A 14425-nucleotide genomic window follows, 5' to 3' on the forward strand; every position below is an offset into this window, starting at 1 on the left:
TGCCTTTCACCGTCCACCCTGGGACCTGCCGGTTCCCCCTCACTCTCTTCCAGTGACAGGGTGGAGACCAGAGTGGCTCAGGGAACCTGGTCCTCCCACAACTCACCTTGTGCGAGTAAATCATCCGATGTAAACTCTGGCTCATAGGGTTTCCCATTTAATATGTCAAATACCTGTCGGGAAGAAAAACATGGGGAAACGTTGCACACTGAAGGGACCAAGACAGAAATCTGCCTCTTCGTAATTAAGAATCCAGCATGCCCCCTCAGGAGGGGCTCGTCCCGGAGGGATGGAGGCGTGAGGAGTCGCTACTGTCCTCCGGACCACGAGCACCCCATGGGGGCTCTGGGGCCAAGAGGCGGTCTCTGCAGGAGCCGTCTGAGGCAGGTAGGAGCACCCAGCCCACTTCACAGACGGCCAGGGCCACGGCTCTTCTGAGGGGCAAGGGCAGGCCAGGCCACCCCACCAGCACGTGTGCTCTGTGCTCAGAGAGCCGCTGGCGGTGATGCTTCTCTGCGAGGCAGGCCGAGGGCCGAGCCCACACACGGCTGTCAGCCTGTGCTCCTCGCTGCCCCTCCTCCCTGGTAAAAAGGCTTGGGGTTAACCTTCTGGCCCATCTATATTTAACTGAGGGGGCCAGAAAAGTCTTAGGTTAAGAGAAAAAAATTCTAGAGCTATGGAAGCCTTTTTGCGTCTGGGTTCTCTGCCGACAGCCAGCAGCAGGCGGACCGGGGTGAGGATGACGTGGGGTCACTGAAGTGGGTTATCTTTGTGTTCTGTGGTGAGGCTTCTGGGAAAACCAGGCACTCAATGTAAAGGCAGAACCGTGTGGTCTCTGCCAGGGTCACTCGGCTCAACCCACACGCCCACAAGGAGGCAAATGCGCACTTGGGACGGAGAGCAGCGCGTGCCCCGAGGAAGTCTGTTTCTGGTGGGAGATGGGTGTGCCGCCCACCACCTCCCTCTGGCTCCTCTCTGGGCCCCAAAGACCTCAGAACTGCTTTCACCTTCAGCTCTCAGGTCAGTGGAGTGCTGGGCAAGGCTGACGTCTATTTACTCACGACTGTTTATATCTATGGAAATCCTCTGAAGAAACCCCATTTCTTTCTAGGTTCAGAAGTCACTCACCAAAGTTCAAGGAAAACACAGCATTTATCCTGGCTATAGAATCTGAGATGGGAACGGGTGTGGTGTGAGTTCAGTAGGGGTACCTGGTACTGTGGACTCTGGGTCTTCTCCCATCTAACCGTCTCTCATAACTGAACTCTGATCTCTCATAACTGAACACTTTGACACTCAGAACTCGGCTGACCTAGATCTCTCCTGGATAGGCTTTTCAAGTAAAGATGGCCCTTGACAGACTTTCTTAAAAAATAACAGGCATGTGCTCTGGGGAGTAAAGGCCCAGGAAGACCAGCTGCTCTCATGTCCCTGGACCCTGAGCCGCCTCAGCAATAACCAGCACCCAGGAGCCACCCTTACCTGCCAGTTGGTGGCCATGTCTAGAGGTGTAGTTCCAGGCACGACGCCTTCATCCTCTCCATCCTCGTCCCACGAGTCATCCAGGTCATACAGAGGCTCAAAGTTCTCCACCAGGGGATCTGCTCCTGTGGAGTTACACAGTGTTAGGTAAACCTGTATCTGGCCTACGTCTAAGTGCCTGCAGAGGTCAGTCTATAAATAGATTCAACAGGTTTATTGATAAATATATACGCCCCATTTCTACTGAAACATCCAGAGACCTGCTTTGAAATTCTAACGTAATTGGACGGTAAAGGTGACTGATGATACCCCATGTGGCCAAGGACACTTTCAAAAACAAAAGACCCAGAATATAGTGACATTTAACTCTGTGAGATAGTTTTCAAGTGAACAATGCCTCTTTACACCAAGGAATAATGACGGCAGTTCACAGCGACTAGGGCGCCTTGCCCGGAGTAAATGTTCAAACTGATGCCTGGTGCGGTGCATTTCTCAGCCTCTTCACCTGCTTGCTACCTGGTGTATTCCTGGGTACAGCGCTGATCCTTAAACACAAAAGACTGAGAAAACCCTCTGGTACCACGTGTAGTTATTGAAAAAGTGAGGGTCAATCTTGGAAAATCCAGTCTGTTCCTGAACCAGCAATAAGAAACCCCCAAAGTCATGCAATTACTTCTCAAAGGCTGAGAGACAATTTTTATGAGTGAGTGGTTAGCCTGCCGCCTAATGAATAGTAGGATGCTTGGTGCGCCCTCCTTTGTGGGGAAGAGGAACTAGTTTAGTCCTGCTGGGAGAACATGGCCCCTGTGACAACTCCAGTAGTAGGGAGTGCTAAAGAGGGGCTCTCCACGCCCTTTCTTCTTCTTCTTTTTTTTTTTTTTTTTTTTTTTTTTTTTTTGTCTTTTTGCTATTTCTTTGGGCCGCTCCTGCAGCATATGGAGGTTCCCAGGCTAGGGGTCGAATTGGAGCTGTAGCCGCCAGCCTACGCCAGAGCCACAGCAACGCGGGATCTGAGCCGTTGTCTGCAACCTACACCACAGCTCACGGCAACGCCGGATCCTTAACCCACTGAGCAACGGCAGGGACTGAACCCGCAACCTCATGGCTCCTAGTCGGATTCGTTAAACACTGTGCCACGACGGGAACTCCTCCACGTCCTTTCTCACTCCATTCTCCCACGTGCAGCCAGCCTGACCTGGGAGGCAGTAAGTGTTGTCTGCCCATGGAAACAGTGGATAAACTCAGAGGAACAATTTTGGGACCGAAAATGGAGGGAGCTGACCTGCCTGTTCCTTAAGTGACCTTCTTCATGACTCTGATCTCAGGACAAGGTTTTTCTTCTGAGTGTCTTCATTTACATAATAGAAAAACTGCTACCTGCTACTCCTTTCATGGGCTACCTGAGACTTCGCATTTTTGAAAGGGTTATAGCGTCTTGTCTGAAGGCATTTCTTAATTATAACCAGTGACGCCACAAACTATTAATACACACTGCAATCACTGTCTCTTGTTGACGAGAACATTTGATTTGACAGGCGTTCCTGTTGTGGCTCAGCAGTACCGAACCGGATTAGGATCCATGAGGATGTAGGTTCGATTCCTGACCTCGCTCGGTAGGCTAAGGATTCAGTGTTGCTGTGGCCGTGGTGTAGGTTGGCAGTGACAGCTCTGATTCATAGAAAAGTACCCCTAGCCTGGTAACTTCCATATGCTGCGGGTGCAGCCCTAAAAAACAAGAAAAAAAAAAACCCAACAAACCAGGAGTTCCTGTCATGGCATAGCAGAAACGAGTCCGACTAGGAACCATGAGATTACGGGTTCAATCTCTGGCCTTGCTTGGTGAATTAAGGATCAGGCGTTGCTATGAGTTGTGGTGTAGGTGGCAGACGTGGCTCAGATCCCGCATTGGTGTGGCTGTGCCAGAGGCTGGCAGCTGCAGTTCTGCTTCAACCCCTAGCCTGGGAACCTCCATATGCTGCAAGTATAGCCCTAAAAAGCAAAAAAAAAAAGTCAACTTGACAAAAGAAAAAGGGCTGCTGCCTATTTGGGATATGATTTTACTTGTCTGAAAAATGTGGTGCCACCAAAGAAAAGGTTCCTATATTCTTCTGGACTCGCTCTTTTCTTGAATTTTTGAAGTATTTGTCTTCCAGAAAAATGTTAATAACCTCTTAGGTAATTCAAATATGCCAGGATGGCTTTGAGATACCAAGAACATATTTTGAGGTTCTAAATACACACAGCAGTAGAGATTCAAGGATGAGCAGGAATAATTTTCCTATATTTCACAGGATGAGATGATTGAGTTGGAATAACACCTGCAAATCCTTGAACGAGGGAGGGGAGAGAAACACAGCAGAGAGAATCAAGTTTGGAAGTTTAGGCTGACAAAGTGTGACTCATAGCTCCACCCTTTACTACGGCCCTGGAACCAGAATGCAGGGTCTCACTAGTGTTTCCTCAGCTATAAAATGGGAATAATAACAGGGCTTGTCTCAAAGGGTAATTGTGGATTAAGATGAAATGAGACAGTGCATGTGAAGTGCCTTGTACAACAAAAGCCAGCAACTCTTCCTGCCTGGCACATGACAGTCCTCAACAGACAGGCTATTTGTTTTATTCCCTATGACTTCAGCTTCTCAGAGACCTTTCTTGCAAAAGTTTTTAAATCGTTTCTAATTCCAATAAACTTTTCCTTCTGAAGATCTGTACTATGTCCGAGGCTGACACTGCTCTGATTTCTACAAGGAATTCAATTCAACATTAAGAAGATATCTTGTCGTGGGAGTCAACTTAACCCCCATCCAAAACAAACAGGTGAACTGGAGAATTAAAAACAACATGACTGCCAGGATGAAGCCCAGGATTACTAGTCCAAACAGTGCCTTTCTGGCAGTTAAATGTGATCTGCCAGAGAACTTCTATTTACTCGTGCCTTTCCACAGCAGGCCTGTTGCTTACAGAAGGTGGCGTGGCTGCTCTCTGGTGGCTGGGTTTGCCTTCCTGATGACATTTTTCCATCCCTGCCCTCCAGGCTGCCTTACCTGCTGCTTTGAGGAGAGCTGCCAGCCTGGTGGACCCTCTCCCGGCCGCTATGTGCAGGGGTGTAGTTCCATCATAGGTGGTGCTGTCTACATGGGCATCACCCTAAAATCAGGCCCACAAAGACGAGGGTTAGTCCAAGGTTCTCCCGTTTGTCCCCACTGCGTGGCTCCACCGGACATATTACCAGCCCAGTTGCTATTTCGGGCAGGCTTTGCCACTGAGGAAATCCCCAGTTAGGATACTGGGCAAGGAGTGCCAGGAAAGCCTGAGCTGCTCATCCATGCACCTGAAGCCTCATATAGATACTGCACAGAGCTGAATGTAGGGAGGTAAGCTGTTACTGACATCATGACATCATTCTTTGGTAAGATTTTCCTAAATCCCTCTTGGGAATTTAATGTAAGGGCAAAGTAGTGCATCCGTCACCTCCAAGAGCAGGCAGCCCGCCAAGGAGATGTTGTCGAGCTCCACGGCCAGGTGCAGCGCTGTGCGTCCTGACTTCCGCTCCTGGGCGTTGACGTCGGCCCCCGCGGCCATCAGCAGCAGCAGACACGGCAAGCTGTTGCTCATCATGGCCACGTGAATAGCGTTCAGACCTGCAGCCCAAGCACAGGGACAGTCACGGGGAGGGAAGGCTGCTGGGAGTCAGCATGTCCAGTGCTGACCGAATCTCTACTCCAGATGGTCTTAACAGGTGCTTTAAGTCACCAGCTCTGCATTTCACCCCACAGACCCCTTTCACGTTCTCAGAAGACCCTGAGAGCACGTAAACATTCTTCGAATAAGTGATGTTTTCTACACCTTAAGACCAGTGTTTGTTCAGGCCTCTGCTTTTTCCTCCTCATAACTATTCCAAATGTTCTTTAAAAGGAATTAGCTACAATGAGCAATGGAAATTTCCCTATGAGATGAAGAATTCGAAGTGATTAAGGAAAGCACTTTGGGGTGCAAATCAAATGACACACATTTATTAGAGAGCCGCCAATGTTTAGAAGGCAGACAGAAGGTTTCGAAACACGATGGGTGATTGTCTCTTACCTTCACCGTTGGGGTGGTTGATAAGTAGTGCTGCCTTTTTGTGCTTGAGTAAAATACTGAGAATTTTATCATGTCCTTCTTTGGCAGCGAGGTGCAAAACAGAGTTACCCAAGCGGTCCAGAAGACTCAGGTCGGCCCCTGCCCTCAGCAAGTCCTCCACCACAGCCTCCTGCTTGGTGATCACTGCCAAGTGCAAGGGTGTCTGTGGAGTGGAGAAGGGGCAGCAGATGGTCAGTGGCACAAACACATGCACCCCACTGGCTTATTAGCTGTCGCTGCAATAGGTGGAGTCACACTGAGAAGCCATTTCTTACTCCCAGATTAACTTCTCAGCTTTGCAAACGTGTTGCTCTCTGTTTCACATCATATGCTAATGAAGTATATACACCAGACTAACCCTTACTCAATTATCAAGATTATTTTTATATTTACAATCTTTAATAGCTCTCTTATTTCTCACTATAGTCCACTGATTGTTTACATTAACACATCTACTCGTAAATTCAGCTTTCTTGAATTTCTAGTAGGGATCTACCTTAGCTGATAAATCTGTATGTTAACAAATCAAATCAAGACTATGCTTTTATTGAAGAAGTTTAAATGAACTACCCAATAGAAATCAATTAACAAGCATGCCATCATTCTATACTGATACGCAAAAAAAAATTGCTAAATTAAAAAAAATACTGTTTCATGGACTGGTTCCACAAGACTAATCTCTGTAGGACTAACTCTCTTTCCCCTATTTTATACGCGGATTCTCAAAGTCATAACTAGGACAAAAGAACCACCCCAGCCAATGTAAATGAGATGTTTTGAAAACTGCATGTTTTCAAAATGAGTAAGACAAACACTATCACAAAAGTATCTTTCAAAGAACTGAGGTCACTGACAGAGAACAGCCAAACATTTTAATACAAATCAATCGACTTCAAAAGAGCCTGTGAAATCCAGCCTGTCTGGTGACAATTTGTCTAAACTTTCCTTCCCAGTAAGCAGTTACTGGCTGTAACAATGACAACAGGTGGGCCACCAACATCTTGGCTGGGGTACGGCACGTGAGAACAGGATGAAAGATGCCTGTGCCGTCTAAGTCTCTCATTACGGTGATTAATAGAAGAGAAACAAGACAGGATTTCTTTCCCCAAAATTTCTACTCTTGCCCTTATTTTTCATTCTTTAGATCTATACCCTGGCCTGAAATGAATCATGTCACCAAAACTTTAGATACTATAGCCACTTCCTCTCAAGAAATAATAAAAGCTGTGTTTATTCCCCTGATATGTTATCTGGGGAGATGGGAAAAGGAAAGAGGATGAGATTGGAAATAAGATCCAAAAGACCTTATACCATTCAGAGATTAAAAATTATCTGTAGTTTAAATACAATTTTCATATCATACAAAACTCTCCTACTATGAGTTAAACTTTTTTTTTTTTTTTTAACCCCCATGGTCTCACTAAAGGTTTTCTATGATAGTTCGGGTTTTAGATCTTAAACTCCAGGATTATATCTCAAACAATTATATAATGTAGGAATCCAGGAACTTTTAATGCTGTGCCTATTGGCACGTGGACTTGCACAGTCATTCTGCAGAGCCAAGGATACAAATGTCCCAGAAAGCCAACTCCTGCCTATATGTCTGAGTGACACAAATCCTCAAGGGTACACGGGTGAGGCTCTTCACTGTGGTATTCTTTGGCAGTAGGAAGCACAAAGCTGGTTAAGTGTCTACTGTTGGGGAGCCGGTACCTAATAGGTGGAAGATGTATACTACGGGATCCTCTTCAGGAGGAGAAACAATGAACTAGCTGTACACACAGATACATGGATAAACCCACGAACAGCAGAGGCAGAAACATAGTGACATGTAACATAAAGCCACTTACACATTTTAAAAATACATGCATTAAGACCTATGCAGACATACATAAATGAGTGCCTGTAAAACTGATGAAACCCGAATAAGATCCGTGGATTGTATCCATGTTAATTCCCTGGCTTTGATACTGGACTAAAGTAATACAAGATGTTACCACTGGGGGAAACTGGGTAAGGGCACTCAGATCCTCTGGGAACATTTTTTTTTTTTTTTAACTACCTATGAATCTATAATTATATCAAATTAAAAACTTGAGAAAAACGTTTATGCAGAACAGGAGCAGTTGTGAATAATATAATTGTGATTGTGGTGAGCGTATGCTGAAATGCCTATTTAAAGAATATATGTTTATGTAGCCATTATCTGGGAAAGTACCTACTATAAACACAATAATTACATTGGGAAGTGGGACACGGAGACTTACATGCTGCCAGGGAGGGTAACCTTGATTCTGTAATGTATACCCTTATGTATCATTTAAAAAATTATTGAATATAGGGAGTTCCCTGGTAGACTCTGGGTTGAGGATCCAGCTTTGTCACTGCTGTGGCTCAGGTTGCTGCTATGGTGTGGGTTTGATCCTTGGCCCAACAACTTTCACATGCCCCCCCCCCCAAAAAAAAAATCCCTATGAATATATAACAATTAAAAACATGAAAAATACATGCCCCCAACCCCAACTAATGTTTTATAGGAATATATGCAAAAAAGCAACTGCTACCAAACATAATGGAGTCGTTTCTGTTGGAGAAAAGGGAATGGGAGAGGAGAAAAGAGTTTAAAGGGAATAGATTTCAGAAATATTTTCAGAAAAATCTTAACTCTATGCATTTGGATTATTCTGGGTGTGTCTTTCTCTAGAGGGTGGGTGGGGAGAGAGATATGATCATGACAGATGGTCACAGAAATGTACTAAGATTAGTGAAAGGTATTTTGGGAGAATGTTTAAGACAACTGCCAAATAATCCAAATTACACTTAGAGAACTGTGTAATTTCCTATTAACAACAGCTAACAGAGAACCTTAAAGAGAGCTTAAATCTTAGTGGATTTCTAGTTCTCAAACACAAGTATCCATTGGGTGTGTGTTTGAAGCCTGGAAGGCAAACCAGGGGATCCTCAGTTCTTGCCCATTAATGAGAACAGTGTCAGATGGGAAAATGGACCTATCGTCTCCAGGAGTCCCCACATCAGGAGGCAGAAAAGTGTCCAAGGTGGTGGTTTCAGTGCTTTTCTCTCCAGCACACTGGACAGTCTCAATATATGTAACTGAATGATACAGAAAGGAGTTTGGCACATAATAAATCACAACTACTAATCCTGTTGTGCAGTGCCCTTTGCAGGTCCTATTTATAAACAGAAAAACATGCAATTCCTTGAATCTGACCTATAGGCAGTGAAGTTAAGTAGTCTTTGAAAGGAGGACTGAGAAGTGACAATGTCCCATTTCTAGTTTGATCTGTTCACTTGTGATGGTGAAAAGGAACAATCAGTCCAAAGCCTGAGAGAATCAAGCTTTATGCGCCAAATGACTTTCCAAATACCAGCAGCACCCAAAACAGTATGAAAATTTGAAGAAGCTATCCCTTAAATATGTACCTAAAATTAGACCTCATTCTAGTTATTTTATGAGTCAGTGAAGAATCCCCAACTTCGTTTTTCCTTTGATCTTAAGGATGACAGCCAAAGAAGCAGCCTAATGCTTTATATCCAGCGGGAAATCATTACTTTCCCTCATTGGGAAACACCTATTCTCAGATAAAAATCTATCAAGAGCTAAACATTTTAGCACTTTGCTTTGGGGAAATAAAAATGATTCACACCACCTGCTTTTAAATTTGGAACAGGCACCTTTACTGTGTGAATAATTGTACATGATGGTTGTCCATATTTTTAGGGTAAGAGAAATATTCGAATCAGGCATCCAAGCATACCATGGAGGCCAAGGAAGCCTGGGAAGTCATTTTGGGTCATGCGAAGGGGAGGAGAACACAAGAGAGCTGAGGAGGGGGCAGGTCCAGGAGGCTGTGCAGTAGACAGATGGGAACTGGGGAAAGGCAGCAGGAAGGGAAAGAGCCCACGGGAGGAGGAGGGAGCAGCCTGGGGAGTGGAAACCCAGGAACAACCCCCCACCAACTCCTGTTAACAGTGTGTCCCTTAGCCAAAGAGGGCAGCCCAGGTCTGCAACTCCCTGCACCCAGCACCCAGGCTTTGGTCGTGTCCACGAGTTTTAACCTCCTTTCCTCATCTGAAATCTGCATGTGCCCAGGAGGCAGCTTCACTGAGTCTCCAGTCAACTTCTCCCTCTGCAACAGAGTTCCTCAAATTGCTTTTAGGCCCACCTACGTAAACCTGATTTGTGCAAAACTTTTTGCTGTTCCCAGTTTTTTTCACCTTGAGTTTTCTGTTTTTGATGACACCTTTTCCTTCTCAAGCAACCCTTTTACCTTCTGCATTCTGATCTCAGCACCCTTCATTGGATATGCATTTAATCTAGATGGTGTCAATATGTTCAGCAGACTTCAAAATTCTTATAAATTATTGGCTTTTAAAACTTAGGGTTTTTTTTTTCAATTTTATTATTTCTTGACAGATGTGATATGTTTATTTTACATTGGATTAACTGCTTTGGCAGATTTCTGAAGCTTAAAGTTAGCCTTCCCTCAAGAGGATGTTCAATTTCACTGTGGGGTGACTGGTATTACACCCACAGATCAAAGGATCCTAATTCATAAAAGAATATTCCTATGGGAGTTTCTGTCAGGGCACAGTGGAAACGAATCCGACTAGGAACCATGAGGTTGGGGGTTCACTCCCTGGCCTCGCTCAGTGGGTTAAGGATCAGGTGTTGCTGTGAGCTGTGGTGTAAGTCAAAGATGCAGCTTGGATCTGGCGTTGCTATGGTTGTGCCATAGGCTGGCAGCTGTACCTCTGATTAGCACCCCCTAGCCTGGGAATCTCCATATGTTGCGGGCGTGGCCCTAAAAAAAAAAAAAGAAAGAATATTCCTATGTAATGGGCTTTTATCTTTTTCCTCACTGTAATGGGTTTTAAGGACATTACCTACAGAAACATTTTATTTTTGCTATTAACATTATATATTACTATTAATACATACACACACACACACACACACACACACACACACACAAACCCCCTAAACTATGGATTTTTCTTCTGTTGTCTCTTTGATATTTCTGCTTACCTGGTAGAGATCATTTCTCATGTTGATAATTTCATCAGAAATCAAACCAGATGTGACTTCTAGCAGGTCTCTCACAAGCTGAGCATGAAGGTGGATGATTGCCAAGTGTAAGACACTGGAACAAAAATACACCGACAATAATCAACTTAAGCATTAATGGAGAAAAGATTCCCAAGTTAGGATTAGACTTGCAGACTGAATCTGGCTCTCATACCTAGTTTTCTCTGGCCCCTAAATGTTCTGAATCTTTGAAACATCTTGAATCTGAGGTAGGGATGCTCTTCTGCCCACTCATTTACAGCACCTGCCTGGGGGCATTCAGTTTGGACTCCTTGAGGTGTAGAGGAACCTGGACTTCGAGCCAGAGAGGTCTAAGTTCAAATCCAAGCTCTGCCTCTGTACTACAACTCCAGGACATCTGCTCCTCTAACTTTGCCCTGACACGTAGATAATATATGTAAAATGCCTGGACTAGGATCTGTCCACAAAAATGTAGTTACCGCACCCAGCCCTGCCACCTCCTCCAAAATCCAGTGTGATGGCTTTTTAAGATCTTCCGGGACCCCAAGAGAGGAGACCAGAGTCAGGCTCTTAAGTATGGGGAGAAGACTAAACTTGTAAAGAACAATGTGACTGTATTTCTCCTCCGAATTACTCCCTCCGCCTGGAATGATTTTGCTCCTCTTCTCTGCCCAGATGGCGCCGCTCCAGCCTTCATAATCCCGTTCAAACCTTACATCCCTGGAGAAGACTTTCCCAATTTCCTAGGCAGAGCAAGTTACCTCCCCTCAGGTTTATGGCTTGGTTGTGCGACTACATTTCTCTACACATCTTCCTCCCTCTCTGGCCTATGATCTTCTCAGAGGCTGGTTCTAAGCCAGCCTTATCCCCTGGCACACATATAGGCACTAAAAAAGGATGACTGAAAAACTCAGAGCGTACACTAATGAGGTTGAAAATATTGGCAGGTGCCAAGCATCCCTCCTAGGAACACAATTTTTTAATTGTTAAAAAAACCCTTAACATTAAAATTAACTGGAAACAACTTAACCATAACAATAGTAAAAGCAGCTACTATTTGTTTACGCTTCTATGTACCAGACTACAGTAAGCACTCGACATACATTATCTTGTTAATCGTAACAATCTTACGAGGGAGGTAATATTATCCTCATTTTTCAGGTGATGAAACTGAGACTTCGAGGTCTAATAGAACTCAATTCGGGTCACATATTAAGTCCAGGACTGTCTTGTTCCAAAGCTATCTCACAACCCCTTAAGCTACTCTGCTTCTGGGACACACGTGTGCTGCCCTGTACATTTGTAGATGAACATCTAAGAGGAAGAATCCTCCAAAGTAGGGGCAGATTATGATGCACGGCCCACTCAAGCTATCACATGGTTGTGGTGCACATGGGATCTGAGGCACAAGCTATCACACGGTCACAGTACACATGGGATCTGGATTTTCTCTGAAGATAATTAGGTGTCATTTTATTCAGGCCACTTAGCAATGGCAAGCGTGTATTACTTGGCATTAACACTGACACAGGAGGGCCTGAAAAACTAAATTGTGACATCATTATTTGAGCGATATTTTTAAATGAATGATTTCAGGGTTTCAGTACTGTCTTTTGAAATGCAGGGCTGGAAGAAGACGGCTGCAGAAGGCCCAACGTCTGACGCAAACATGATGCACATATACCAAGAAAAAGGTCGTACTTCAAAAACTGCCTAAAAATTTCCATGTGCAGCTCAGCATTTCATAGCAGAAGTACATTCCCCCTCCCCCATAAATTTTCACACCCTCATGGGAATTTCCCCAGTAACAGAAATTTTTATTATTTTTTTTCTTTATTGTATTTTCTGTGATGACTAACAGCCACAGGATTCAGATTATTAGCTGAAGATCATGGGCTCAGTGAAAACAAGGGGCCTGAGCTGCGAAGGCCAAAACCTATCCCTTGTTACATTCTTATGGGGACTTCTCTTTGATCTCCCCAAGGCTCACCTCCCAGGCCTCCAGCCACAGGCAAGCCTCATGGGCCTGCTTCCGTGAGTGCGTCTGGGGTCCCAGGAGAACCCCTAAGGATTAATTTCCTACTTGGGCAGCAAAGGCCACCTCCTTAGCCTCTCCTGACCCTGACACATGCCTCCACTTTCTCCTCAATGCCTCCACTTGAATGTGTGCATCTGTATCCCTTCCCACCAATCTCCTTCAAACAACCGAGGTCCCTTCTTAACCGGCATGTGCTCATCTTTCTTAGATGCATCAATTCAACAGGTCCCTAAACTTGTCACATGAAGTGCTGCTGTCCTGTCTTGGTTAACTGCTTTCTCTTGGGGTCATGTGCCATTGAATACTGACTGCATTATTTAACCCTGTAAAAAACATTCTTCTATTCATGATACTACACAGAGAAGGCTGGACTGGTTCCTCTCATACTGTATAACACGGCCGGGGTTATACCACATCCTTGGCTATGCTGCAAGGAATGAGGACAAAGGTCTGCTTGAACCCTGAGCTTGGCACGTTCCTACAGCATTTGGTTCAGGGGTTCAACGGAGGTTTAAAACGTAGTATCCCAGAGCTCTTCCAAGAGAAGGACTTCTCACTGACAGCACTATTTTGGGAAGGTTTTAGATAAAGCATTTGACTTGAATTTGAGGGCTGCTGTCTCGTTATTTTTTTAGAGGCTTTTGAGAACAGTTTAGAAGTCTCAATGAAAGGACCAGGAGACCTGCTTTAGAATGAAGCCAGGTGGCTTTGCAAATAGAAGCTCAGTAACAGCAGGAATGGGAAGCATGGTGCTTGGAATGTTAGACTCCCACACAATGTGGGTCAGAGCAATTACAAGACTCTGATCCAGTCACAGACTAGTGACCATGAACAGAGGCAGCAGAGAAGGAACCAGTAACTGGGAAAGAATGACAACGGCCTCTTAATCATTTTGTCGCTGTGGTGCTGTTTCTATTGGGCTTTTTCTTGACAACACTGTCATGACAAATATGCAGTTGGGATAACAAGTGGTTTAGGGGTTTGGTGAGACCAAATTTTATTATATTATTCCAGTAAATAAAGCAAATATTATTATTCCTATAAACAAATGTTTATTAAATATTACTCTAAATCTTATTCTAACAAATAAAGCAAGGCTCTTCAAAAAGCCATTCCCCACATACATCTTAATTTTCTTGCCCAGAGTGTTGCAGTCTTAGAGGAGTATTCTAGCTATTTTAGAGTCTAATGGGTGAAAGCCACAGGACAGGAGAAGCAAATTATGCTACTCGACCTCACTGACACATTCTTTTCCTTGAGGGAGTGTTTCAGTTGCGGGACCCAATAACTTTGATCAACATTTTCCATCTCTAACCAGCATCCATACAATTCTTTTTTTCTCTTTAAACTCTAAACCAACCCTTGTTTGCAAAAGTCCTAACTTACCTGTCCCCATTCTCATCCTGCACTGCAGTGAGATGGCGCTGGACAGCCAGCAGCATCTTCACATCTCCTGTCACTGCATAGTCAAAAAGGGCATTGGCGTGCTGCTTGGCAAGTTGCATGGCCTTCTCTAGAAAGAGGTTATCTGCAAAGCAATGATCACAATCACTAGCTCTATAGGAGTGCATGCCTGAGACCAAGACCATCAGCATCCGTGTTCTGATGCTAGAGACATATCCTTTTAGTTGAAAATGCTCCTTTCAGTGCTTCTGGATTGTTTTTTACTAGAAAAAGCACAACTGGACGGCTCACTGACAAAATACAGAGGCTGA

The 14425-nt window shown here is 44.6% G+C and overlaps 1 protein-coding gene across 9 annotated transcripts in view; it reads right to left on the reverse strand.

Annotated features, from left to right (window-relative positions):
• Window positions 1-14425, reverse strand: part of NFKB1 (nuclear factor kappa B subunit 1) — a 147209-nt gene that overhangs the window by 5157 nt on the left and 127627 nt on the right. For all 9 annotated transcript variants that reach the window (XM_084971097.1, XM_084971095.1, XM_084971096.1 and 6 more), the window contains 7 exon segments: window positions 14097-14238; window positions 10652-10766; window positions 5566-5767; window positions 4954-5123; window positions 4527-4629; window positions 1483-1607; window positions 107-173 (listed from right to left, as the gene is read on the reverse strand). In XM_084971097.1, the coding sequence (XP_084827223.1) occupies window positions 107-173; window positions 1483-1607; window positions 4527-4629; window positions 4954-5123; window positions 5566-5767; window positions 10652-10766; window positions 14097-14238 (924 nt within the window).

The sequence above is a fragment of the Sus scrofa genome, chromosome 8, assembly GCF_054392235.1.
Source record: "Sus scrofa isolate SSC_HxYL_T2T_F1_AM1 chromosome 8, Sscrofa_HxYL_maternal_Yorkshire_Landrace_v2.0, whole genome shotgun sequence".
NCBI lineage: Eukaryota > Metazoa > Chordata > Mammalia > Artiodactyla > Suidae > Sus > Sus scrofa.